This window comes from Asterias amurensis, chromosome 11 (assembly GCF_032118995.1).
Source record: "Asterias amurensis chromosome 11, ASM3211899v1".
NCBI lineage: Eukaryota > Metazoa > Echinodermata > Asteroidea > Forcipulatida > Asteriidae > Asterias > Asterias amurensis.
The window spans coordinates 8530030-8557996 of NC_092658.1; the positions used below are offsets into that span (position 1 = coordinate 8530030).

Sequence of the window (27967 nt, forward strand, 5' to 3'; positions counted from 1 at the left end):
TCAAAATAAATGTGACACAAATAAAGAGACAAGTCTAGGCATATAAATGGATGTCTGGGCCCCTTTTTACACTTTCATCTCGGTTTCTGGACCATGCTTCTCTCAAAAAGTCACTTTTCGAGTTGGGCTGTTTTGCCATGACAGCTATATACATGTAAAATAGGGCAAGGCATGTAGATCTCGTCAATGCCGTCTCACAAGCTTGCAATGACAAAGATACCTCATTTGTTGATATGCTGAAACGGGACACTGGCTTGGCCAGCACTATAACCAAGATCACTGGGAGGCTCGAGACTCCGTATAGCCTAATTGATTGGGGAATACAGTCAACTCTAGCTGTCAAGATCGCTGGATGGGACGGTACAAACTTTTTTTATAACAGGAAAGTTGATATAAGAACGCTGTTTAAATTGGGAAATTAAAATGTAATTATGTCGCTGAAACGCAATATTGAGTACATGTATTTAATTTTTTTTTTAAATTAACCATAAACCAAGAGGGTTGCAACATATATTGAGAAACGCAAAAGAGAAATGAGATTCGGGACACAATTTTGTTTTAATAAGCAGAACCTAGAGCGTATACTTCGACGCAGGTGACAGTCATTCAAAATCTTTATAAATAAAAATTAGAAATAGATCCCCATAGGCCCTACTGGATTATCATGTTGGCGGTCCATTCAATACAGACTTACACATACTTCCAACCAACCAACTGCATACACACAAAAATGAAACGAACTTCAAATTTTGATTGCATGATGTTGACAAAGATACAATCCTTTAATGTTCTCTCGATAATACAGTACAAAAAGTAAACGCTTCGGTGTCTCCATGCATTATTTTTCTGCAAAATATGGAAGCCGAAATATTGAGACTCTTTGCCGGTAAACACCATCCACATTCATAACAGTTATGAGTTCTCATCCCTGAATAAAACCATCAGGGCCCAATTGTACGGAGCTGCAAAAGCAGAAAACAGTTGTTCTGCTAAGCAAAAAAGACCTGCTACCAAGCACATACTGTACATGTGGAAAAGTATTTTGGCTGCTAACCATAATCTGGTAAGCATAATATTGTTCTGCTTAGCTACTTTCTGTGCTTAAGCAGCTCTATAAAAATTGGCCCCGGATTCAGTCCCAAAACAGGATTAGACTTGAATCTTAAAAAAATAATGCCTTTCCCATATAATTAAAAAATATATAACCCATTGAATACTTTGATCTATTGAAAATCTCATTTTTTGACATTAGCACTATTTTAAAAACTAGGATCGATTTAAAAAAAAAACATGGTCAACACTGATTTAAAAGTTAATCTGATCCCGAATTCCATAAAAACTGGTTCAGTAAAAAAGGATTCAAATTTCCTTCAAAATGTGTTCCCCCATCTTAAAGCAGGCATGGTTAATTTTGATGTTTTAAAAACAAGCGTATACAAATTATTATTTCAAAACAATAGTCGGTACGACAGTGTGGCACATTTTCGTACCCTTTCAAACCCAAACTTAAGAATTTCCTAACTAGAAACAATTTTGCATTTTTTTTTCTAAAGCAGTTTCTCAAGTACATCCGCCTTCTACTATAGAGATCTATTTGATCATCAAAATTTTTCCCTCCTGATTAAAAAAATGCATTCATGAAGTTTGAAATAACACGACGATATCAAACCATTACCTTTGGAAAAAAACAAATAAGTGACTGTCAGGTAGTTTGGAAGCAAAACGATTCATATAGATTATAAAGGAATTTGAAGTTGTTGTAGAGTTCAGAAAAATGGTGCATACAGTGGTATACGGGCAACATTAAAAGATAGTCGTGTAGACTTCAGATCTTGATAAGTTTTGCTACAAACAAAAGCACCACAGGGTTCCATGGAACCAGCTGAGACGAACAATGAAAGTTATTGACAGCAATATTGAATCCTTCAGACATATGTAATAATCTGACTTTTCAACTGCGATATATTGCAGCCTGTTTGATCATAACACCATGTATCAAGATCCTTCATAAACAACTGGGTGGAAGGTCTGAGTTTGTAGTCTAGTGTTGTACACGAATCAGCCAACGGTAAGATAGCAGTCAGTGATGTTATCTTACTGGCAATGTCTGTAATCAAAACACCGAGGCTGTGTATGTCAGAGGCGATACTATACGGGGCTTGGCCTTCCACAACCTCGGCAGGGATATGTCTGCAATTACGGTAGTACGTTTCCTTCTCGGTCGATGACAAACTGAGGCATCGCGAACTTTCCAACCACTTCGCATTTCCCAGATCAATGATCCGAGCTTCCCATCTGGTTATCGCCTCTTTTCTGCCCCAGTTCTTCCATAGCAACACGTTATTAGTCTGTATGTCGCAATGAGCCCATCCTGATTGGTGGAGTGCCGACAAACCTTCGACGACGTCAGTGATGATCAATATCCAGTTTAAGAGTGATATCTGGGGTCTACCTCTGAGTGCCTTGGTGATGCTTAATGAAGCTAAACTCTTTGGGTTACCAATGTACTCCTGAGCAAATGACTGCTTGTTAATAACACCTACCACCCGAGGGAAGATGGGGCACTGTTCGACATCAAGCATCGCTCTGATCTCTCTCATAAGAGCAACTTGGGTACCAGACGAGGTGCCACTTATTAATCTCTTGACTGCAACCAATGAGGAACTTCCATCCGATTGGTGGTACCTCATTAACCGGACTACACCACTTTGGCCTCGGCCAAGCACTAGAGGGCGTCCCTCCTTGTTGGCACGACGCAGGTCTTTTTCGTTAATAGTTGGGTACGGCAGAGCATGGTCTTGGACGGTATCCGATGACGTTATGGTTGGGAGCTTTGTGATGGCGGGGAGTTTGATGACATTGGGTTTGATGATATGTCCGAGCCTAGCAAAAAGGAGATACATATCAAAAGCAAATTAGACATGTTTGTAGGGTATGTTTGTTTTAGACACGAAGAAAGTCGTAACGTAACCAGCCGATTTTCATTAATACGACTTCTGCGTTGTTAGTTTAATTGCTTCTAGTAAACTTCTTCCTTTGCTATTTGAAAAGTCACATCACAAAGAAGCCCCCGTATGTATCGTAGGTCTCGAGAAGGTCTCAATAAGGGACCGATTGTAGGTTTTACATTTGTGTGTGTGTCTTTTGTTTCATTTAAGAAAGTTGTCATTCTTTCAGTTTAATATCACAGTCTCTATCCAGGTGGTGTCTTTAGACAAGAGCTGCCCATAGTCCACCAAGACTAAGACTATAGAACATGGTATACTGACTAGATGGTGAAAAGTTTAAACAAAAACTGTTTGGTTGTTTTGAAGTTGATGAAAATATACTCACTGTAATTCTACGGCTGTTCTTTGTAGGTCTGCAGCATCTACTGATGTTTGCTTGTTGGCAACAGTCTTTCGTCTCTACAGAAAGGACAGATCCGGTAAACAAAAGTAAAAGTGTTAAATGAGAAGCCAAAACCCCAAATGTTTGAACTCGTTTTAAGACGCCGGCCGTATCGTTTCGTTACATCTTGGAAAAACAAATCCAAAGTTCCAAAGTTATTTTTCAAATTTCATTGAAATTGTTTTAAATCAGAGTAAGATGCGGGTAATCGACCCTTGTAAAATTGTTTATCCGGGTTGGTTAATACATAATTATGATTGTTTTTTTGTCATAATGAGACGAACTACAGAGCCAGTCAATAGGGCATCTTTTGAGTCTATGAATCTGTGTTTGTTTGTTAGACAATCTCCACAGAATTATTTTAAAGACAGACAAAAACAAACAATCAACAGCTGACTTACTTTGCAACTATGGTGGGTCTCTTCTTTCGGTCCCGATATTACTTGTCCCATGATGGTGCGTCTTTCAGTGCAAATACTTTCACCCCCGCTACCAAAGCCAAACATTTGGGATCCTGATGAAGTCTTTTCTGAGTCCACGGTGTAACACTCGGCTATCTCACCACCTGGATATTGAGGCAGGGCCAGGGTGCAGTTGCTGCTGACCGCCCGGTCGTCATCGTTGATGTTGCTAGATGCTGAAGTATTGTAGCTGTAGGGTTCACCTTTGTTTCGGCCCTCCTTCCGTCTGAAGCACCCGGTGAAAATTCCCCAAAGTGTAGCTAGCACTGGACGAGGGCTGGTACACAAAGTTGGTTTTATAAACTTCAAGAGTTGATTTCTGTTGATATACAACTTGCCATTTTTCTGACGGAAAACCTTCTTTTCATTCACGCTAAAACTAAATTGATATACATGTATTGACAAGGCGGTCGTTGTTCGCACTAGACCTTTCCAGCTAAAGCTCTTGGTCACGCAACAACGAACTTGAATTGTGGTTTCAAGTACTAAACAGCTGGCCCGTAACCATCTGCGTTGGACTCCATTGACTAGTTTGTACAATAAAGAACGAGTTACGTAACTTTGTCCACACTACCGAATACATTAAACACCAATGAGTGGAGTTGGGACCGAGTTTGTGCCTCGTGGGCTCATGCTGGTGCCATCAAACAAAGGGTGCGTTCGTTTAGCTTCCCTGGGTCGACTCCGGTCTGCCCCCGGTGCATTCGAATAGCTTTGACGTCATTCCAGGGCCTCACCCGGGTCAGCCCTCCAGTGCCCTGCTTGTGGAACGGGTCACTTGGGGCTGGCCCCAGGTGCATGACGTCACCACGAGAGCGGTGAGTGGTCGTGTGTTTAGCTCTTGTCAGGGGCTCACCCGAGTGAGTACCGCGGGGTAGACCAAGGGAAGCTGATCGAACGCACCCAAAGCAAGAAGGGTTGAAATTCAGACAAAAGTTGTTCATATGTTTACAAAGAGAACGAAGATTTGAAGATTTGTTTTTATAAATAAACAAATAAACAACGTAAATAATATAAATTCCCTGGTCAAGGAGTGATACTTTTGTGATGATGTTGTTGAACTTCATTCCTGTGTTTGTTTATGTTTTTATTTTATTTTTTTAGTTTGGTTGATTAGCGATTATTAAAGGAACACGTTGCCTTGGATCGGTCGAGTTGGTCTTTGAAAAGCGTTTGTAACCGTTTTTTATAAAATGCATATGGTTGGAAAGATGTTTTAAAAGTAGAATACAATGATCCACACAAACATGCCTCGAAATTGCGTGGTTTTCCTTTTACCTTGTCGACTAACAGGTCGGCCATTTATGGGGGTCAAAATTTTGACTCCCATAAATTTTGACCAACTCGTCCGATCCAAGGCAACGTGTTCCTTTAAGAACAAAACTGTTGTTTTCATTGTAACAAGTAATAGGTGAAGAGTAAACATCTTGCGTAAACACTTCAAACAAAGATACCAATACCGCGAAACAAGGAGTGTAATCTTATGTTTATACTAACCTGTTTGTTTTTGAACTTGTAATTTCTCGACGGCTGTTCGATGTATTAAACACAGATATATCCGTATGAGTCTGCGCCCGGTGGAGCTCAGTTCTGATGCCAAATTCATTCAGAATGCCTATCTTATTAGACCTGAATAGCCGATGCTTTCTTTTTGAACGAGATCTATATAATAAAAAGTATAAACAAGTTAATCACAAGGGAAACTTTCAAGGAAATTTAAAAAAGATTTGGGGTTGAATAAAGAAAAACTGACTTGAGCAGGATTTGAACCAACGACCTTTGGAAACGTGCGTCGGTGTGGCAGAAGATTCTGTTCCCATATACGGCAAACTTTGTACAAACTCCGGCGGACAGAATTTTCTGGTACACCGATGTAAGATGTAATTGTGTCCGCCATGCAATACTGTCCGCTCCGGACACTCTTGCATATGCGGACACTTTTGCATATGTAATTCTGTCCGGGGGTTATGCCAAATTCGTCCGATGGACAAGTACATGACTGAACCTACGTAGTATGCAGCATGAATATTCACGTGTTTTATGATTGCAGCGAATACCCAACGGCCGAACATTACCATGTCATTCATGACATTTACTTAGCTTGTGAAAAAAACATAGCGAACGTGATCCGTCGATCAAGGGCATTATGGTTTAAAGGAACACGTTGCCTTGGATCGGTCGAGTTGGTCTTTGAAAGCGTTTGTAACCGTTTGTTATAAAATGCATATGGGTAGAAAGATGTTGTAAAAGTAGAATACAATGATCCACACAAACATGCCTCGAAATTGCGTGGTTTTCCTTTTAGCTCGTCGACTAACACGTCGGCCATTTATGGGGGTCAAAATTTTGACTCCCATAAATGGCCGACCATGTTAGTTCGCACAGTAGAAGGAAAACCACGCAATTTTGAGGCAAACTTGTGTGGATCATTGTATTCTACTTTTATAACATCTTTCCAACCATATGCATTTTATAAAAAACGGTTACAAACGCTTTTGTTTTGACCAACTCGTCCGGTCTAAGGCAACGTGTTCCTTTAATTTACTGCACGGACGGTTTTGCACGGGGCGGACACAGCTGCTTATGCAAATTTGTCCGGGCGGACACAATATTGCATTATGCAGCAGCGTCCGGGTGGACACGATTGCTTATGCAAAACCATCCGGCGTACATTATTGCATATGCAATTTTGTCCTCCGGATAGTACAAAAACTGAGCTATCTATAGCCCCATGTTGGCAGTCTCTCTGTTTTGTCAATATTATTTTGTTTGGGGTGCCAGCTGTCATGTAGACAGCCAGGGATCAAACCCAAGTTTGCGATACAACTGTGATGCGGCAGCCATCTCCTGAAGGAGACTCGACGTCTTATTTCAGATATCAAATATAAACCACGAGGGAAACTCACTTGGTAACTTAAAATGATTTGTTGTTGAACAAAGACCCCTATAACAAGTATCAAAGAAACAAAACTTAGCGTGATCTTCAGATTACACAAATTATTACTTGTATAATCAATTGAGTTTTATTCGTGAGTTTTGATCCAAGCTCACCTCGTTGACGCAACATTCTTCGACAGTTTGTTTTGGTCTGAGGGTGGAGAAGTTGACGAAATTACCAACTGGCCCCTCACAGGTGCAAGACCCGTGAGACGGCCGTTTGACTGAGATATACCTCCACAAGGAAATGCAGATTTCCGACTTGAGTCTGGCTCTAGTTGGATATCATCATCCTTTGATGTCAGAGGGTCGATCTGCCTGCAACTGAACATCCTGCCCAGCCAGGCAAACCTCTTTGGCTTTCTCTTCTCTGCGTGACATCTAAATAAAAAAATATATATATATATTTTTTTATAATTATAAATAAAACATTTCAGCGCAATTTTAATTTATGTCTTATGTGCGACATTAGATACCCGATGTATTTTTGTACCATGTTGGTATAATATTTGGGTTTATTGAATCATAAAGATAGTGATACTCTGTTAGAGAAAGGTCAAATAAGCTAAAATTATTCTATAGATCCTGCCTCTTACCTTTTGTTTTTGGCTGAGTTCAGCACCAAATAAACCGGGCTCGCACCTTTGGTTCGACCACACCCAGTTATCTCTGCAGGAACATTCTTTGGTATCTCGACACGGTCGGACCTTGTAGTTGAAGAAACAGTCAGCCCTGATGAAACCTCCTCTTCGCCACACATCCTTTCCAATTTCATCGGCAGATTAGATAATTATTTATCAAAATTCAAAAAGAGAACTTGGAAAACACTTTTTGCTTCAAAAGCTTCTTCAGTAATAATATTGTCTCAATGAATGCAAAAACACTGAACAAATCGCACTGTGAACTACACGAGAACAAACAGCTTTCTGGTGCAATTTGTTTATATGATGAGTGGTGTTCCTCAGGTAACACTAAAATTTGACGGTTTGACTAAAAAGTTATTTGTGACGACATAGTAGGGCGCTAAAAGTAGCGTGACGTTTGGGGCGCGCGCATAAGAAAAATGCGTCACGAATGCTTACCCGGCCGCATTCCTCATACTCATAACTTAAAACGTAACGTAACGTGATTAAACCCAACTTGGAGTGCGCATTTTTTTTCTTGACCTCACTTCGGTTAACGGGGCTCATTTTTTTGTTTTCTTCTGTTAAATAGAACTGTCATCCTCACTTTATTTTTTAATTTGTTTATAAATAAGGATACCTTTTTTGAATGGATTTAGAAGAACAAAAATTTCCTCATTGACAAGCACAATATTATTAAAATTTTTGATGTAGGCGCCGCCGAGTAGCCTTACAGAAAAATGGTGCTGAGGGAGGCGGTGTAAGATGCAATTGTGTCCGCCATGCAATACTGTCCGCTCAGGGCACTTTTGCATTTATGCAATCGTGTCCGGGGCTATGCAAAAACCGTCCGGTGGATATGTACATGACTGTGCTGCGCTGCGTCGACCAAGGGCGTTTATTTACTGCATGGACGGTTTTGCACGGGGCGGACACAACTGCATATGCAAATGTGTCCAGGCGGACACAATTGCATTATGCAGCAGCATCCGGCGGACACGATTGCATATGCAAAACCGTCCGGTGTACATTATTGCATATGCAATAATGTCCTCCGGATAGTATTGCATAGAGGACATTGCATGCGACACCGGAACTCAAGTCCGGGAAGCTGGATAATCGAACCAAATCTCCGTTGCGGGAATTCGCGGGCGATAAGAAGAAGGCGCATGCCCATCATCGTGGGGAGGCAGGGAAATAATTGTGCAAAGGTCTTGAAACCGAGACTACACTCTCCCAACTACGGTTGGGACAATTTTCAAGTTGGGCCGGCAAGTCTCAATTGGCGCTAGGCAGATTGACGGAGGTCACTGCACTTTCTTGTTTACGTTCTGTGCTATCCTATGATGCACCATTCCAGCATGGCGGCCTACAACGACCGCGAAACTTCGCTTTTGGTTCGTATTATAAAAATTGGATTAGGTTTTGTTTTTAAAGTCAAATGATTTATAAATATTTGTACAATTAAGTATAAACATGTCCTTATGCACTTTATTTAAAATATTTGTTGAAAAGTTGTTTTTCGTGACATTTCAGCTTTGTAGGAATATACCGGAGAAGCTAACACCTAAATGCCGTCTATTTCCGACACACAGTATTTTACTTTTAATATCTTACTTATATTAATTTTGGTTTTTACCCATCTAACCGATGTGTGTTAGCACTGTATACTCAGTACTTTCTCGAGTCTTGTGAAAAAATATCACAGGCATCTTTGGTTTTTTTGACAAATTTTCAAATCAAGCACATCTGGACAAAGTCATCATTTAGTAACCCCTGTTAGGTGTTAAAGTAATTCCACAGATGTAAGGAATAAAATGAGGTATGTTGGAGTAGTACAGGACTTTTTTAAAATGGAAGAAATTTGCAGTCAAACTACCTTGCATTTTGCGTCTTTGAAAACTTAGCGTTTAAGACGGATAACTTTCCGTATGGCGCCACCACTTTTTCACTCATTTTTATAAAAAGAGATATCTCATTGAGGTAGATTAGATACTATTTATTTCATATCGAATGAAAAAGTGGTGGCGCCATACAGAAACTTTTCCGTACAGCTCAACAAGGTGGGCTAGGCAGCGAGCACTGCAACGATATTATAGATGTTCCCATACACTGATGTGTGTTACTGTTAGCACTGTGTTTACTTGGCTACTTGGACTTGGAGATTATTGTTGCTCTTTTGGGTTTAAGTGGAATTACCAGGGAAACAAAGGGAAGGCACTGTTTCATTATAAAAATTATATTTATAAAAAAAAAAGGCATTGGCAAGTATTAGGCATCCCCACTCCAATTTGGCCTGTTTGTAAAATATTCCAATCAGTAGTTTCAAGATTTTGTTGATATCATCACAGACCATTGGAGATCCAGATTCTGGGACTCATTGCTTGTCATCAGTCTGGGGTCTAGGTCATCAATTACTGCTTCATGCTGGAAATGGAAATAAAAGACACTTTGAAGGCAGAGGTACGTATTAGAAGTATTTAAATGCTGTTTGTAATGAAATTATCAGTAATGTCAACTTTGAATGTGAAATTTTCCATCTTACACAGACTAACCACAAAGACTATCAGGTAAATGTAGTTGCTCTTTAAATGTAACATTTATTGTATGACACAAAACACAAACGACCACAGATTTAGATTGAATTTACATGGTTTAAAGATGATGATGGTCAAAAGCTTCCCTTCAGATATTACTTGCTGAAGTGAGAAATGAGTAAAACAAATTAAATTATCACGAATTACAGATTTACACGTCCCTCCTGAGTTTTACTGCTGTGATTTTCTTTTTTTTCCCGTTTAAAAACTTGATGACTTATGAGGCTAAAACTTATACAGGTAAATTATATTACAAACATCTTCATTCACAATGAGTAGGGATTTGTGTAATAATGGCCAAAAACCTGATAGGTGGGTCTACAAAAGGTATCAAAACCCTTCAACTTACACGTGACCTGCATGTAAGACAGAGCCACAAACTATGGAGCACCTCCTGAGATGCCCCCTACTGGAGCAAGAATGAGAACCTTGCAGAAGAGTCCAATGATATTGCTTGGAACTGCGTCCAGTTCTAGGCCCAATTTCATAGAGCTGCTAAGCACAAAAAATTGCTAAGCATACGTTTCTTCCTTGTTAAAACTAGAATTACCAACCAAATTTCAATTGGTTGCATATTGCCTGTATTTGTTGTTTGCTTATCCTGAATATCACATGGAAGTTTGGTTGGTAATCCTGTTTTTATCAAGGAAGAAATTTCAAGCTAAGCAAGTTTTTGTGCTTAGCAGCTCTATTAAATTAGGCCCTGGTTGAATCACAATATCTAGTGTGTGTGGACACAATAAGAAGAAGGATAGATAGATAAAATGTCTAATTTTTAACTTAAAATGGTGATAACTGAGAAGTAAGTGATAGCTACTTTTTGTCAATAATTGTAGCTGATTTTCAAATGTCTGTTTATCAATTACTTTAAAAATAAAGATAAAATGTCTAATTTTTAACTTAAAATGGTGATAACTGAGAAGTAAGTGATAGCTACTTTTTGTCAATAATTGAAGCTTATTTTCAAATGTCTGTTTATCAATGACTTTATGCAGGTCATGAGGCTGGCTTTGACCATGCACATCCAGCAAGACTTCATTGGGTCAAATGGCAAACAGAGATGCATAAACCCATAGCAAGAAAGCTTGTTGCACAGTCACATGGTACGATACTTTGTACTGTTTCTAATTTCTTATTTAAAGGAACACGTTGCCTTGGATCGGACGAGTTGGTCAAAACAAAAGCGTTTGTAATCGTTTTTTATAAAATGCATATGGTTGGAAAGATGTTTTAAAAGTAGAATACAATGATCCACACAAGTTTGCCTCGACATTGCGTGGTTTTCCTTCTACTGTGCGAACTAACATGGTCGGCCATTTATGGGGGTCAAAATTTTGACCCCCATAAATGGCCGACGTGTTAGTCGACGAGGTAAAAGGAAAACCACACAATTTCGAGGCATGTTTGTGTGGATCATTATATTCTACTTTTACAACATCTTTCTAACCATATGCATTTTGTAAAAAACGGTTACAAACGCTTTTCAAAGACCAACTCGACCGATCCAAGGCAACGTGTTCCTTTAACAAAAATCAAGGGCTACTCTAGGTGATCAGGCATTTGTGTCAATGCTCCAAAACAATGGACTAATCTCCCTCCTTTAATGAGACAATCATATTCACTTAAAGACATTGGACACTATTGGTAACTGTCTAAGACCAGTCTTCTCACTCGGTGTGTCTCAACATATGCATAAAATAACAAAACTGTGAAAATTTGAGCTCAATTGGTCGTCGAAGTTGCGAGATAATAATGAAAGAAAAAACACCCTTGTCACACGAAGTTGTGTTCTTTCAGATGCTTGATTTCATGACCTCAAATTCTAAATCTGAGGTCTCGAAATCAAATTCATGGAAAATTACTTCTTTCTCGAAAACTACCTTACTTCAGAGGGAGCCATTTCTCACAATGTTTTATACTATCAACAGCTCCCCATTACTTGTTACCAATAAGGTTTTATGCTAACAATTACTTTGAGAAATTACCAATAGTGTCCACTGCCTTGAAATCAAAGTTAAAAATCAATTTTTTTACACAACTCATCTAATTCCATCTTGATCTTTGTTTGTTTCTTCTTCTCTGCATTTTTTTGTATTTCTTTTAATGCGCAGAAATCGCATAATTCTTACGCAAATGCTTACTTCTTAAAAAGGTGGCGATGGTAGTAAGCATCTTATGAAAAAAAAAGTCTGAAGTGCCCCCCGCCCCCGTTGGTTAGAATTCAAGAAAAGTATGTCAACAAATTTGAATCTATAGGCCCTAAAGATTGTTGGAGGTGACTTTTGGAAATTTCCATGGTATCTCTTTGATTGCTGCCCTCACTACGACCAGAGATGCGATAGTAACAGCTGTCAACTCGCTTATTGTTTTTGTAACCGTTTATGGATTTAGCGTTCTTGATAAAAAAACCTTCTATTATTTTTGTTTTTAAACTTATACACTGAACAAATATCTTGATGAAAAATCTTGATGAAAATAAAACTGCATTATACTGTACATGTATGGGAAGCAAATTGGTGAAAGTTGTATAACTTTTCTGAAAGTGAGTGGGAACTGTTTTGGAATGAGCAACGGAAAATTTACTGGAACAAGATTTGCACCTGCAACCTCCAGGCTTTAACTGGTGCTCTACCAACTGAGGTATCTACATTAGCCATGTGTTGGCAGTTTTTCATTTTGTCAATATTTTTTATCTGGGGCGTCAGTCACTTCCAGTCAATTTTTCTTTATTCACCCTAAAATTGATTTTCTGAATAGCCTGTCAGTTTTCAATGTGCTTATTGTTTTATAAGGAACTTCACTGATTTACCATTTTTGTGTTCTATTTTAATTATTACTAGATGTGTTTGTAGCTCTTCAGAAGCATGGATCTGAATCCCCAGATGCCACCAGAAAACCACAGTAAGATACTTTGATGTTTTATATTAAAGGCACTGGACACTATTGGTAATCACTGTTAGCATAAAAACTTACTTGTTAATGATCAACGGAGAGCTGTTGATAGTATGAAACATTGTGAGAAACAGCTCCCTTTGAAGTAAAATATAGTTTTCCACTAAAACATTTGAATTTGGTTTCGAGACCTCAGAATTTGAGTTTGAGGTCTCGAAATCAAGCATCTGAAAGCACACAACTTCATGTGACAAGGGTGTTTTTTCTTCCATTATTATCTCACAACTGCGACGACCAATTTAGTTCAAATTTTCACAGGTTTGTTATTTTGTGCATATTTTGATACACTAAGTGAGAAGACTGGTCTTTGACAATTACCCTAGGTGTCCAGTGTCTTTAAAGGCAGTGGACACTATTGGTAATTACTCAAAATAATTGTTAGCATAAAACATTACTTGGTAACAAGCAAGGGAGGGAAAGTGATAGTGTTAAACATTGTGACAAACGGCTCCCTCTGAAGTAACATAGTTTTGAGAAAGAGGTAAATTCTCACCCAAATGTTAAAAGACTTCAGGCCTGAAGCCTTTCACTGAAAATATTTTGCAGGAGTTGAGCACCGGTACAACTGATGCAAATTATTCGTTGCGAATTTGTAACACATTTGCATTTGCATATTCAGAAAGAATGAACCGGGCTTTATGGAAAGTGTTTGTTTCAATTTTGTAAAAACTAATTCTTTTAACATTAATCCGAAGGTCGTTGATTTGAGTCCCACTCTAGTATAATTTTTTTCTTTGTTAAACCCCAAGAATCTTTTTATTTGATTCATAGAATGGTGAAGTTCAGTCGTCGATACCGAGCTTTCATGGGAGAATGTGTCCAAGACTTGCTCCGAGCAGCAACAGGTAAAATAAATAAAAACTGCTGTCAATCCATTCAGAAAAACAACAAATGATAGAAATTTCCTGCAGCCAAATGCAACATTCAGACTCAGTGGTTTTCCAGGAGATGCCATTCCATGACTCTGTGTATGGTCATACCAGACATTTGACACGGCTGTTTCTGTTTTCTTTGAGCAATTTTTTTTCTGATGAGCTCAAAACGTTTTTTTTGTTCATGTACTGTTACTCACATACAGTTCTCTTTCATAGTTTCACATTGATGATTTCTTTGCAGCAGTCAATGTGACTCATGAGCATTGTGAGTCACTCAGCTCAGAGTGAGTTACTACAGCTAGATAAAGTTACTCACATACAGTTCTGTTTCATAGTTTCATTGATGATTCCTTTGCAGCATCTAATGTGACTCATGAGTAGTGTGAGTCACAGCTCAGAGTGAGTTTTTACAGCTAGATAAAGTTTCTCAATTTTCTCTCATAGTTTCATGTTGACGATTTCTTTGCAGCAGTTAATGTGACTCGTGAGGAACAAGAGAGTTACACAGCTCAGAGTGAGTTACTACAGCCAGATAAAGTTACTCATTTTTCTTTCATAGTTTCATTGATGATTTCTTTGCAGCATCTAATGTGACTCGTGAAGAACAAGAGAGTTACACCGCTCAGAGTGAGTTACTGCAGACGATGGGTATCGTGTGGAATCTATGTGAGATCCTCTTTGTGGAAATCTTACCGGGTAAGCAGCAGAAGCAAACTTTATTAAAGGCAGTGGACACTATTGGTAATTACTCAAAATAATTATTAGCATAAAACCTTACTTGGTAACGAGTAATTGGGAGAGGTTGACGGTATAAAACATTGTGAGAAACGGCTCCCTCTGAAGTAACGTAGTTTTCGAGAAAGAAGTAGTTTTCGAGAAAGAAGTAGTTTACCACAATTTGATTTCGAGACCTCAGGTTTAGACTTAGAGGTCTCGAAATCAAGCATCTGAAAGCACAGATGACAAGGGTGTTTTTCTTTCATTATTATCTCGCAACTTTGACGACCAATTGAGCTCAAATTTTCACAGGTTTGTTATTTTGTGCATATGTTGAGATACTTTGCAAGATTTTGTGGAGATCATTGCGTTGGCATTTTGAACAGTGGTCCAACAGACTGGAACATGTACTTCTGCTAGAATACTCAACGAATTTGAAACGTTCCCACCATTTTGACTTTTTAGACACTACCTTTTTGTAAAAAATCTCTTTTATCAGTTCTTGTGGTTGTAAGAAGCCATGGCGATGTAACAAATCTGTGGATTCTGATACATGGTGTCTGGCCCCAAAGCGAGACATAACATCAAGTGACGCTACTCTGGCCGAACTCGGCTCGAGACATTGTGACCACAGGTTTTTTCAATGTTAGAAATTCGTCTGTGCCATCCAGGCCGATCCTGGGCAGCTCGAACAGCTTGATCGTGTTGTAGGCTGATGGCATTGAGGTCGTCTATAACCTGTGATATGTAGGTGCAGCAGAGGCTTCAACCCTGTCTAAAGGGTTCAAATGGTTGGTTTTGTGGGTTACAGAAGGCAGCGAGAGGCACCTCAGGTCTTCGGAGAGCAGGGCCAATTAAACGAAGATGACTTCTCAGCACGATTGTTGTGGCAGGTGCTATGCATGTGCGAGCGTAAAAGTCTGTGTTAGACCAAGGAATGTGCCACAAGCGAACAACATAATGATATATGTAACCTGTTACTAACATGACCTTAATTGATTGATTTTGTTGGGACAGGTGGTGTGGTGTTACAGCAGCTACAAGACTGGCTGAAACTCCACTTTACTGAAGGTGATCAGTATGCCAGAAAGGTGCTGCATTTAGATGGGTGTGAGACCAATGAGGATTACTGGTATGCTGTAAGTAGAAAAAATCCCCTCACCTACATTGTAACTCTCTCCATTTATTATCTGTATCTGACGAATACTGCAACAAAATCTTCACAGGATGTAAAAGTTGCAGGTGTGGTGTGGCAAGTATACGCCTTTCTGAATATTTATGCATGAGGTACGTCACAATGCTAATCCAAAACGAGGCCATAGGCGCAGACGCTGCAAGTGATGGGGGACGTGCGCCCATAGCCTCATTTTGGGTAAGAATTATGACGTCATGCATAAATATTAAGAGAGGTGTACAGACACAATTTTGTGGTGAGCTCTCCTTATGAAAGTGGTCATTTGGATGTTATCTAGCCTAGTCTTCAATGGGTATTTTGATGGTGCTTCTCTTTACATACTGGTAGTCAACAAGGGTTCTTCTTAGCACCAATACAAAATTGTAACAGTCCTTATTGGTTGAAGGGTGGGTGAAAGAGATTGATGACGATTTCCTGGTGAGAATTTGGTTTCCCTGTGGTTTTTAGTTGTTCCTTGGTCGGTGTCGATAGCAGTTTTATGATGCACAGATTTTTGAAGGAGTGTTAACCTGGAGATTGCTCTACGTTCCTCCAAGGGTTTCCATTAATAACCATCCTACTGATCATTATATGCACTATGACATTCTAGCCATTTGATAGACAGATATAGCGATAAATAGATTGACTACATAATAACAATAATAAAGACTTGTAATGCGTACGTATCCACCCTGCTGGGTGTTCAAGGTGCAGTAAAACAAAAACAAAACAAAAGAAAAAATAAGGCACAACAAAATAAGTCCTTGAAAACCTGTGACATAAAATAAGTTTGAAGAGGAGATTTTGTGGTACAAAGACAAGATCTAAGATGAAGTGGTAGAGAGTTCCAGATCGTGGTGCAGCTGAAGAAAAAGACTCGTCACTTCAGTAAAGTAATTTAGGAACATAACAAAAGTGCATTAAGAATTTGTAATAGTAAAAAGATTTTATTTTGAATGCTCTCTTTTGTTTTGATGGCAGATATTTATCTATGTGATGCAAGGACGCTTGGTGGAGGCCAGACATCTTCTATCCCTTCCTACTGACCACCAGCAAGATACTCTTCAAGTAAGTTATGATGGTCTCCATTCTGCTCTATACAGGATTTGAGGATTGCATGGTGAGGTGTCAATATATATTTGGTTTGCTGTAACACCATGTGTGTATCTACTTTCCAGGTAGAGTTTGTTTTTTAGAGAATTGTCTTGCTATATATTCTACTGCCGCGGACGGGAGACTTCTCAGTTCTGAAAAGAACTGTCCTGCTTTTAAACTACTACCTGGGCTGAAGGTATAGAGCAGTCTTGTGCAATGACCAGCGTTCGACCTTAACGCTGGTCCGCTGGCCAAATGCTAGTAGAAATCGCGGCGGACCAGCTGAAACACCTTGCCAACTGGTCCGGCTGACCAGTCAAAAATATCGGCAGCGGTACTACAGAACTTTGACTATTTTAAAAACTATTTTCAGGCTCGAATAAAATGTAAAAACATTCACTCAAGGTTTGGATAAAACGTAAAAAAATCACTCGAAGTGCTGCTGAACGCTAGCAAACTTCCGACGATCATGCATACACAGCGCAAAATCCCATTATGCAACGCAAAGGCTTGTAGTCTTCGTATTAGTTCACGTGTGGCAGTAAGTGTTAGAAACATTGAACGCTAGAGGGCGTTTCAGAATATTCATTAGCGTGAGAATAGACGCCCTCTATTGGTAAAAGTACGCGATAGCTTACAAAACTAGATTCAATCGCCTTGACAAAAGACCACAAAGCAAAACACATTCTGTCAGCAGCAGCATGGTCGTCAACGGAGCAGATTTCCGTGTGGGAATAAGAGTCTAGCGTGTTTACGAAAAACGAGACGGTGAGGCTTCATTCAACAAAAATTACCAAGTTAGGATACTCTGGTGTTTAGTAAGGTTCTTCCGTCCTGATTTTGTTTAATTTTGTTGTTATTTGGTTTTTTTTTTTTGGCGGGGCAATTGGTGGGCGATCTAGTTTATTGCTCCATGGTTTTATTGGTCACATAATGCGCGGTTGTTTGGGTTTTTTTGCAGGTTGATTTCAAGGAAGACTTGGGTTCTAGAATGCAATCATGTGTTAAACAAAGGCGCGGTTGTTTTTGCTGCTTTTAAAAACGTGTTTTAAATGAAAATTTTGTTCACAAAACAGACGCCGGCACCGACCATTCCATTCACATAATTGAAAAAAATACCGTAAAACTCATAGGCTTCTTCATGGATGTTGCAACTACTTTGATGTCTACTTTATGTTGGAGGTTTACTTTTTCTGGACGAAAGTGAGAAGATTTTGGGAACTTCGGTAGATGTATTATGTTTATGAATACTTATTAAAACTACAATAATAGGCAATGTTTATACATGATAAAATAACTTGAGCGATCGCACGTAACCCTCCTTACCGTAGATTTGAAGTCAATACATAAAAAGTTAATGATATTTTAACAGTCGGCTTTAAAGTGTTTTTGTTTGTTTAGTGAAACACTCATTTTTTTTCATAACAAAGTTCTTCTTACTAGGAATACTTCGATGTCGAGTGCTTACAATAAACCGTGGACTGAAAAAACTACCTAAATAAAGATCATATTAAATTTTCCAATTTGCTCTGACAAATAATTTGACCTGTTTTTAAATTAATTTTAATAATATTATTGTTATTACATTTTTAAAGAAAAAATACTCTCAAATTAATGAGCCCCCTTTCGAACACAATAACAAGTTGACGTTGCAATTCATGTTGAGTTTTGAAACAGCGACGATCGGAAATCGAGCAGTTGGTATCAACAGTATACTATTAGTTGAGAAAAATTCTTTTTTGACAGACCAGTCAAAAACCTGGCGAACCAGTGAAAAATCAAGCCAACTGGTCCTGCTGGCCAGTTGAAAAAAAAGTTAAGGGCAACCCCTGATGACTAGAGCAAGCTGAAACCAATTTGAGACCAATTTCAGAACTCACTCCACGGCAGTGCAGTTAATAACATTGCTTTAAGCTTGTAGTTGTCCCAGCCAATTTTCTATACCTAGGACAGTTCTTTTTAGGACTGAGAAGTCTCCCGAACAATCCGATAAATCTACTCCGCGGTAGTAGAGTTCTCTAAAGAACAAACTTTACCTGGCAAGTACATTCTCCTCTACTTACCACAACTAGACCCAATGGCATAACATAACTTAATGCAACAGTATAAAGTTGCGGTTGATAATCGCTGTCAGGTAGCTAAATGTGGATGGGTCCAATGCTCTGGATTAAAATGCAGCTACAGTTTATTGCCATCTTTTTCAACAAGTATACACCTTTACAACTGAAAATCTTCACAGGTCGCTAAAGCCCGATTTATACTTCGTTACGAATTTTGAGGTCACAAATTTTGAGGTCACAAATTTTGAGGTCACAAATTTTAAGGTCACAAATTCGCAAAGAATAATTCTCATCAGCTGACTTGGGCTCAACTCCTTGCATTCGCAGGGAGTATGAACCGGGCTTCATATTGATTGATGTATTTTATTGATGTATTGTTACTTTGCTCTCGTCAGGTCTACAGAAGAATGGACAAGCTAATGAATGACATGCCTATATTCAGTGCCACTAGCCGCCAATCCCTAGCCGAGTTTGATCTAAAATGGCGCCATTGGCAGGACCAGTGTCATCAGGCCCTCGAAGACAATGTGTTTATATCTTTTGATCCGCTGAATACAATTTGCAGGGTGAGTTGAATTGACTTCTTCTTTCTTCTTCTTAAGATAACAGGCTTGTCTTCCAATTTTGTACAGAATGCATGTATTGTTAAAAATTTCACAGTAAGTGAGTTTGAATTGTTGTTGATTGGGATTTGAGGCATTGCATGGTGAGGTATCAATATATATTTGGTTTGCTACACCATGTGTGTATCTACATGCCAGGTAGGTTTGTTCTTTTGAGAACTTGTCTCACTTTATAATCTACTACTGCGGAGGAGATTTTCGGAATTCGGGAGACTTCTCAGATCTGAAATAAATTGTCCTGCCTATAGATGGGTTGCAATATGCGTCATCAACTGCCATCTTTGCGGATTAAAAGGGGAAAAGTGCACGCATGTACCCGCTGCGCGTGACTCGCAGCCAATGGTAGCTCTTCACGTGTGCACAATTCATCAAATAATATGGCGGCCGATGACGGGTATTGCAATCCATCTATTGACTACTACCTGGGCAGAAGGTAAAAATCCGCCAGGACTACTACATTAGCTTGAGTAGATCGAGGGGAATTCTCTTTATAAACTACCGTCGTGTGAGTTCTTGGTCTTGACGTTTCAACTAGCTTGCTCTAGTCATTGTCAGGAGACGGATTTTATTGTTGACATTGAAATTGTTTTTTTCTTTTCTTGTTTTGTTATAGATCTTATCCGGCAATCAGTCAGTGTTGTTAGAGCTTGAAGATCTAACAGGCAGCTGGTATCAGATGCTAGTCACTAAGCTTCTCTACACCAATCCAACAGTCAAGGCATTAGATCTTGAGTACCATGCTAAGGTAAAGTACCAACAAAATAGCCATTAGGTATTAAGTACCATGCTAAGATAACAAACTTGAGAATGTTAGCTCCTCTACACCAATCCAACAGTCAAGGCATTGGATCTTGAGTACCATGCTAAGGTAAAGTACCAACAAACTAGGCGCAAACTAGGCGCATATTTGTTGCTCCCCAGGGAGCTGAGATGGTCTAAGGTTACTAAGGCCCAGTGACCAGGGGTAATGATGTTGGCTGCGCTTTGGGAAGCTCTTCAAGTGTGAAAAACCACTATGGTTGTCACCAGAGTCGTAATGGCGTCATTGATATCATATTCATAAATACCTCAGACAGTTTCACTATTCCTATTGGTGGAGAGCGCGTCACGTGGGGGTGTTTAAATGGTTGATAATAACCAGCTTGAGCTCTGTTTATAACCGGTTGTTTTCGGACACTACGCGCTAGTCTTGGTGCAAGACGTTTCTCGTTACGGGCGATGCGGGCGCTGTCGGTGAGTTGGCCGCGCTGTGTGTGGAAAGAAAACAAGACTACGTGCACGAACGGATCCGAAAACTGTCGTCTCAGTCATAACAATACAACACACGGACGTACAGAGCTCAAGCACGTCGGAGTTTCTTACTTTATTACACCTTTTAACCAAAAAGGCATTTATGAATGGGAATAAAAGAGTAGTGACTCGTTCTTAAACTGCCGTTTAAAACCTTGTAGGCTTGTTGCCGTGCGATAAAGGCCCTCACCTTTCGCTTGGGCCTTTATCACACAGCAACGATCCTGCCGGTTTTAAACGATTGTTTAAGAACTCGTCGCTACCCTTTTATTCCCTTATTTGACAGTGATCTTATTTGTTTATGTAGGCCTGCATTGATGTATTTGGAGGTGTATCCAGAATGGGGGAGTTAGACACAATCTTAAAGGCAGCCTTTGAGTTTGATGTTCACCAGGTCATCAAAGTTAGCAGTCTGAATTTAAGTAACTGGTGGTTTGTTGCCCACCTTGCTGATTTACTGCATCACTGTGGCCAGCTTGATTCACATCAACTCAAGTAAGATTTAACAACTCTCTTTCCGTTTTGGTTTTCATTTATGAGGCAATCATAGGAGGCTTCGGGTGTATGTTTATTTATTTATGTGATCAGGGCTTTATTTCGTAAAGGCCGTAAGCACAAACACTTACTAAGCACAGACAAATATTGCTTAGCAGAAGTTGGTTTCCAGCCATGAGTGGATATTTTTTCATTTCAGAAACATTTATTTCCACATGGATAAGCAGTTTAGAAACTAAACAATTTTTACAAGAAAACTAATATTTTACATTGTTGTAACTGGTGCTCTGCACTAATTTTTTTGCTTAGCATAGAAATTTGCTAAGCATTTATTTTCCTGCTTAACAGCTTATGAAATTTGGCACTGATGATCACAACCTCTCATCAAAAAACTTTGTTGACTATTTGGGTGTTTTTTATTTCTAGACGAACAGAATATTGTGGGTGGTTTTCTGAAATTGTACCACTTCACCAACCACTGATTTGCTTGTCTCAGGGGAATGTTTTTATTCCAGATGCCATTTACACATTTTCAGTGGGATCAGTTCGCTTTTGTTACTTGAACTTAGTACATGTTCAATGTAATACCCCTTGTGGAAAAACCAGGCACTTCTCAAAGGTAGTAAAGATAACCAAAAAAAATCAATCTTAAAAGGACCTGTTGCCTTGGAACAGGCGAGTTGGTCTACGAAAAGCACTTGAAACCATTTGTTATTCAATGCATATGGTTAGAAAGGTGTTTTAAAAGTAGAATATAATGATCCACACTAATATGCCTTGAAATTGCGTGGTTTTCCTTATACTTTGTGAACTAAACACGGCATGCCTCTTTTTGGGTTACATCTCCGCAAAATGGCTGACCGTGTTAGTTCGCAAACTAGGTTTCTCTGCTGCTTAGCCAACTACATAATATGTGGAACAAGTTACCTTATAACATTTGTCATGCTCCATCACTAGGCCTTCAGGAAAGCTTTTAAGACCCATTTCTTTGAGTCCTAACTTTTGTTATTCTGTTATTTCACTTGTTTAGTTCTGTGATACGGCTTTTGTAACAGTGCCATATAAATGCTTTTTTTGGCAAAAGACCAAAGGAAAGACTTTGCTCTTTCAAATGCAATTATACTTTTTTTGAACTATCTTTTTGACGCTTCTAAATTATTTTTTTTTTTTTCAGTTTTGGATCCAATCTGAGAGAGTTTCTACTTCTTGACTATGCCTCCACTCTGATGTCACATGAGAGGTTTGTAAAATTATTTACATCTCATTCATATTCATGAGCTACAGTCCCTTTCTGATTGGCCAAATATTTTTCTTACCACTTAATGTGATTCCAGCATAGTGCATAGTTTTATTTGCATTTTTTAATCACAAACACATAATTGTACCACATTTTGCTACATAAAGCAAACAGAACTTGACCAAATGTTTTTTTAAAAATTGCAAAAGTGTGTATAAGTTGTTGTTTTATCTTTTTAAAACTTGATTGTTATGCAACTCTTTATTTTGATTTTCAGTTTGTGGCAGGTTGTTGCTGGTTACTTGGACCATTGTCCCGAGTTTGGAAGGTGAGCACACATTAATGAACACCTTTAAGACACTAGACGGCAGCAGATTTAATTTGCTCCATTTGCGTCCTAGTATGCCAATGTTGTAAAACTCTCATTTTAATATAAGACCGGTAACACTGCTCAAAAGTGTTTTCACCTCTGGGACCCCGGTTCGAATCCCCGGTTCGAATCACACTATGTGGAGTGGGTTTTCAGTCCCTACTTGATTGCGTGGGTTTTCCCTGCAATAATTCTCGGGGGTTTTCCTACCACATCTAAGACATGAAATTTGTTCATTGTCTTCTTTTGTCCCATTTTGCTCTAATAAGAGCGTTGAGAATATTTATCCGATGTTTTGTTTGTATTTTTGTAGTCACTACCTGGAGCTGTTTATTGAAAGAGTTCCTCTCCAGTCCGAGAAAAAAGCAATGAAAGTATTGAGGATATGCGAGCAACGAGAGATGACTGATCAAGGTAATTGTAGTTTTCTTATCCCAGATGCAATCTTTACATTAGGGCCCATTTTCATGGCTCTGCTTTCTGCCGAATTCTGCACTTACAATCGTGGAGTACGCACAAGTACAAGCATTACCTGTGAAATACGCTTGACGTAAGCGCGGAATTTCCTGCTCCCGTCAAAACCTGTAAAATCAATTTGCAATCACATTGGTCCCTAAAGCAGGCCTGATTATTCTTGGAGGCAATGAAGGCGATTGCCTCCATGCCCCCTGATCATTGGCTTGTTGCCCTCGAAATACTCCAGTTGAAATTTCCTCATAGGGTGCCCTTTACCAAGGACAAAATGCCTTGGTGCCCTTGCCCTTTCAAAAATAATCATACAGGCCTGCCTGAAGGGTTATTAAAATGCAAATTTTTTAGTTGATCGACTCCTGCTTCATTTTTTCTCTCTATAGTTAAAAGCATCTGTAAGGTTCTAGGGATGCGCTCTTTCCAGCATGGCCAGCTGGGCTCGGCCCTGTCTTGGTGTATCCGTTCTAAGGATGCAGCATTCGCTACGTTCCTCTCCGATAGATTCCTCTCAGAGTACAGCGCTGGAGGAGGGTTCTCCAACCTGGATCTTATTGACAATCTTGGGGCAGCTATGCTTCTCAGCGATAGACTTACATTTTTAGGTAAGAAAGAAATTTGTTGGTATCACTTTCAACAAATTGTATTCATTAAAGGCAATGGACACTATTGGTAATTACTCAAAATAATTGTTAGCATAAAAATATACTTGGTAACAAGCAATGGAGAGCTGTTGATAGTATAACAAATTGTGAGAAAAGGCTCCCTCTGAAGTATCATAGTTTTTTAGAAAGAGGTAATTTCGAACTCAAATAATAAAAGACTTCAGGCCTGAAGCCTTTTATTAGGCATCTGAAAGCATTCAAAGTAATGCAACATTCTCTAGCAACTTGATGACCAATTGAGTCAAAGTTTTCACATGTTTGTTATTTTATGCACATGTTGGGAAACACCAAGTGAGAATACTGGTCTTTGCTTAATTCTTAATTCTTTGCTTAATTTTGTAAATTTCTCATCTGACTCTCTTCAGGGAAGTACCGTGAGTTTCATAAGCTGTATGAGCATGGTGAATTCCAGGAGGCTGCAAGTCTTATACTCTCACTCCTTACTGCTAAGTTGGCTCCTAAAAGGTGAGACAAGTAAACGCTTAGTAATAATCTAGGCATTTATGTAGCATATTCATTTTGGTTTACCCATATACACCGATGTGTGTTAGCACTGTATATTCAGTGCTTGCCCGAGTTCTGTGTAAAAATTCACAGGCATATTTCTCGGGAGGGATTCGAACCCACGACCTTTGCATCTTTAGAGCAGTTATTTATATAGCGTTACTACCAACTTCAATCTCACTGCTTTACATAAACCATATTTAATTAAATGAAATAAAAGGGAAATAAATAAGATAAAACTAACAACTTTTATTTTTGGATCTTGTTTCAGTTTCTGGTTGATTTTACTGACCGACGTCCTACCTTTACTAGAGTTGGACGTCGTCATCTTCAGTAGTCATCAAACGTTTGAATTACTGCACTGTCTGAATGAACTCATGCAGTGGTACACCTCTGAAGATTATCTCAAGTCAGACGCAGCATCCTCCAAGAGCAAGGTGAACATACATGGCAGCCATCTTGGGGTTTTGGTTCCAAAGAAACTCCTGTCTGCATTTTCGAGCGACCAGGGCCCAAATTCATAGAGCTGCTTCAGAAGAAAAAGTAGCTAAGCATAACACAATTAGTCTTACCAGGTTATCAGCCAAAATACCATGTCGCGTTTACAACTTGTGACTGGTATCCTGCATACAATTGTTTAAGCAATGTTTTCTGCTTAAGCAGCTCTATGAAATTGGGCCCTGATTTGCATGGTGGCGTCTTTCTTTACCTTCCATCTCTCGGACCCCGGTTCAAATCCAGCGCGGAGCATTATCTTGATGGAAGCTCATTTTTTTTGTCAAAAAGGCCTATCACATCCCTTTTTTAAAGTTTTTTTTAACTATTCCTAGGACTTCCTCATCAAATGGCGATCGTGCATTTTCTGCTTGTGCTCCTAAACTTTTGGAACGCTTTACCTAGTAACATTGAAAACTCATTTGTTAAAATCCACATACACTTAGCTTGTTACATGTCTTGACTTAGATTATTCATTGTATAATTGTCATTGTATTCTATTTCTATATTTCTCTTTTGTTGTATATGTTTTGTTTTTTGTTCTGCACCTTGGAATAGGGTTTTGTACACTAGAAAGATGGCGCATTATACATGCATTTTTATTATTATTATTATTATTATTATTATTATTGTTATAATTATTATTATTATTATTATTATTTATCAAAGTTTTTCTTTCAGATTCATCCCCCCCAACCCCACTTTCCCAGCCAAATTTTAACACTTCTTTGTGTGATCATTTTCAGGGACAACAAGAGCTTGAGTCGGACAAACTGGAGCTTCTCAAACTGGCCCTGGCTCGGAACTTAGCAAGGGCTTCCCAGGAGGAAGGCATTTTAGAATGAACCAATCACAACATCCGACTCTTGGTTTTCTTGGATTGTTGGCATGTAAGACATGACAGGATTTGTCAATTAGAGATGGACTTGAGCCAATGGAGTTGAAGAAGGACGACTCCCAAAGAACAAATGTTTTTGTGAAACTGTATTGTAAAGAGAGCATCTCAATCATGTATTATGTTTAGTTGAAACAGATGATCTGATTGGCTCCAAGAGACAATTCACCATTTTTTGGACCAGTCACAAATTGGATTATGTTGTGGCTGTGGCAAACTAAACTATGCAACAAATGTAATACTTCCCCGAATCGGGCCAAACTTTGCTGAATACAAAACCTTTTATACTTCATGTCAGGTTACATTGTCAGGTAAACAATTCTGAAATAAAAATTGTTTGACAAACTTTGCAAATATGTACTTGATTATTCAGGAAATGAAACCAACGAAAACCCTGTATATGTAAATAATATGGATTTGTTAGCGTTTTCGTTAAAACATTTCTATGTACAGTATCGGTTATAAGCTACGATAGATACTTGGCAATTTCCAAAAATATACTTTGTCAAACTTTGATACAACCAATTTTGCCTAGTGTTGCAGTGGGAAACAAAGAGAATTGTTTTTGTTCTATTGACCCATTTCACCTGACGGCATCATCAGAAAAATCTTGAATGTGCCATACTGGTGGGCAATTTCACTGTGCATTTACATATATAACTCTATGCTGTGCGTTATGCAGTGAAGTGAGCATTTTAGGCGACGCGGCGTTAATACACGTAAACCTAACTGCCCACCAAAATGGTGAGCGTGGCATCAGTCGCCGCGTGTGACGTGCGTGCAAGGGGTCAATTCATCTATCGAAATCACTGGGTACCCGCCTCTAAAATATGGGATTCAAACTGCCTCTGGCTACTAGGGCAAAGTCGGTGGTCTAGAGTTGTAATATATTTATCTGCTCTAGAGTGGCAAAGGTTCAGGGTTTGAATCCCACCAGATACATATGCCTGTGTTTTTCTTTTTGCAGGGCTCGGGAAAGCAGTGCTTTATACAAATCAGTGTGTGGGTTGAACACAATTAATAAATGTTTTATGTCTGAAAGAATTGCACCATCATTGCTTAAAAATACTTTTTGTGAAACAACAATTTAAAAAAACAAATCAAACTTTAACAATAAGTTTTTTTGACATTTATTGGCTGATAGAAAATCGTAAAACTGCAGGAAACAGTAGACCACTAGCCTTGTTAGGACAACGAGTTTTATTAGTTTAGGTCAGTTTGGTTTAAAGTTTGTGTAAAATTGGTTGGTTTTTGTTTAATACTACAGTTTACTTAGTCCGCCTTTCCTTTTGATGCACAAAGTTGACGGCCATTTACCTCAAACAATAAAATATTTGATGATATTGCATTTGCTTTTTTTACAAAGCATATCATTATATTGCATCCACAAACAAAGTATTTTCTTTTTTTACTGAGATAACAATGTTTTACTGCCTTCCTTTCCCATATGAAATAAAAACAAGTTTTCTAGAACTTCGGTGACACATGTAAGTGGACTTCATTTTCCCTTCAGTTTTTTTTTTTGTTCTGTGAAGTTGTAATATTTTAAATTGTATTTTAGGCACTATCATGGGATCATATTTTTGGGTAATTTGGTGGTAACCAGGTACACTTTCCTGCTTAAAAACAAATTTGAACCTTCTGTTAGTTGCAAACTTTCTAGTAATTATAACAAAACGAAAATACCCATTAAAATGTTTCTTTCCTTTGATTGATCGGGTCTGGGGTCGATTTAACCATAATATTTCTCCATGAATTATTTTTCCCTTGCTCTATGGTTTAACAAAGCACTAAGATTTCATTTTAAGATGAATTGTCAGTTCTTCCTTCGCATGGATTATTTCCCAGCCTTGCTTTCATGGGCAGCGCACCGCATCGCCCACTAGCTAGCTTTACGCAAGTTTATTATTGGTTCTATCAATCAGAAAAGCGCGCCCTCTGTTGGGTGATCACGTTACGTTACATTCGTCTTGCTTGTACCAAGACTAACTTGAGTGTTGCAGATGGGACGGGAGTTAATTAAACGGCCCAACTACAGTCGGGT

General features: G+C 38.9%; 2 protein-coding genes across 3 annotated transcripts; one reads left to right on the forward strand and one right to left on the reverse strand.

Annotated features, from left to right (window-relative positions):
* Positions 1-1282: 1282 nt before the first annotated feature.
* Positions 1283-7695, reverse strand: LOC139944616 (uncharacterized). 2 transcript variants are annotated; one of them, XM_071941674.1, is made up of 6 exons: positions 7385-7695; positions 6903-7169; positions 5349-5513; positions 3792-4128; positions 3334-3407; positions 1283-2883 (listed from the first exon to the last, which is right to left on the reverse strand). In XM_071941674.1, the coding sequence occupies exons 1-6, from the start codon at positions 7561-7563 to the stop codon at positions 1926-1928; spliced, it is 1980 nt and encodes a 659-aa protein (XP_071797775.1). In that variant the 5' UTR covers positions 7564-7695; the 3' UTR covers positions 1283-1925. The 2 variants fall into 2 exon arrangements, with proteins under 2 accessions (XP_071797775.1, XP_071797774.1); XM_071941673.1 differs by having other exon boundaries at positions 3792-4230.
* A 1044-nt stretch (positions 7696-8739) lies between these two features.
* Positions 8740-27513, forward strand: LOC139944483 (nuclear pore complex protein Nup85-like). The gene is made up of 18 exons (XM_071941510.1): positions 8740-8808; positions 9763-9874; positions 11004-11111; positions 12849-12909; positions 13732-13805; positions 14418-14531; positions 15570-15691; positions 16708-16794; positions 19277-19447; positions 20118-20249; positions 21102-21289; positions 22464-22529; positions 22804-22854; positions 23210-23310; positions 23751-23969; positions 24395-24494; positions 24805-24970; positions 25775-27513. The coding sequence occupies exons 1-18, from the start codon at positions 8755-8757 to the stop codon at positions 25871-25873; spliced, it is 2025 nt and encodes a 674-aa protein (XP_071797611.1). The 5' UTR covers positions 8740-8754; the 3' UTR covers positions 25874-27513.
* Positions 27514-27967: the final 454 nt, after the last annotated feature.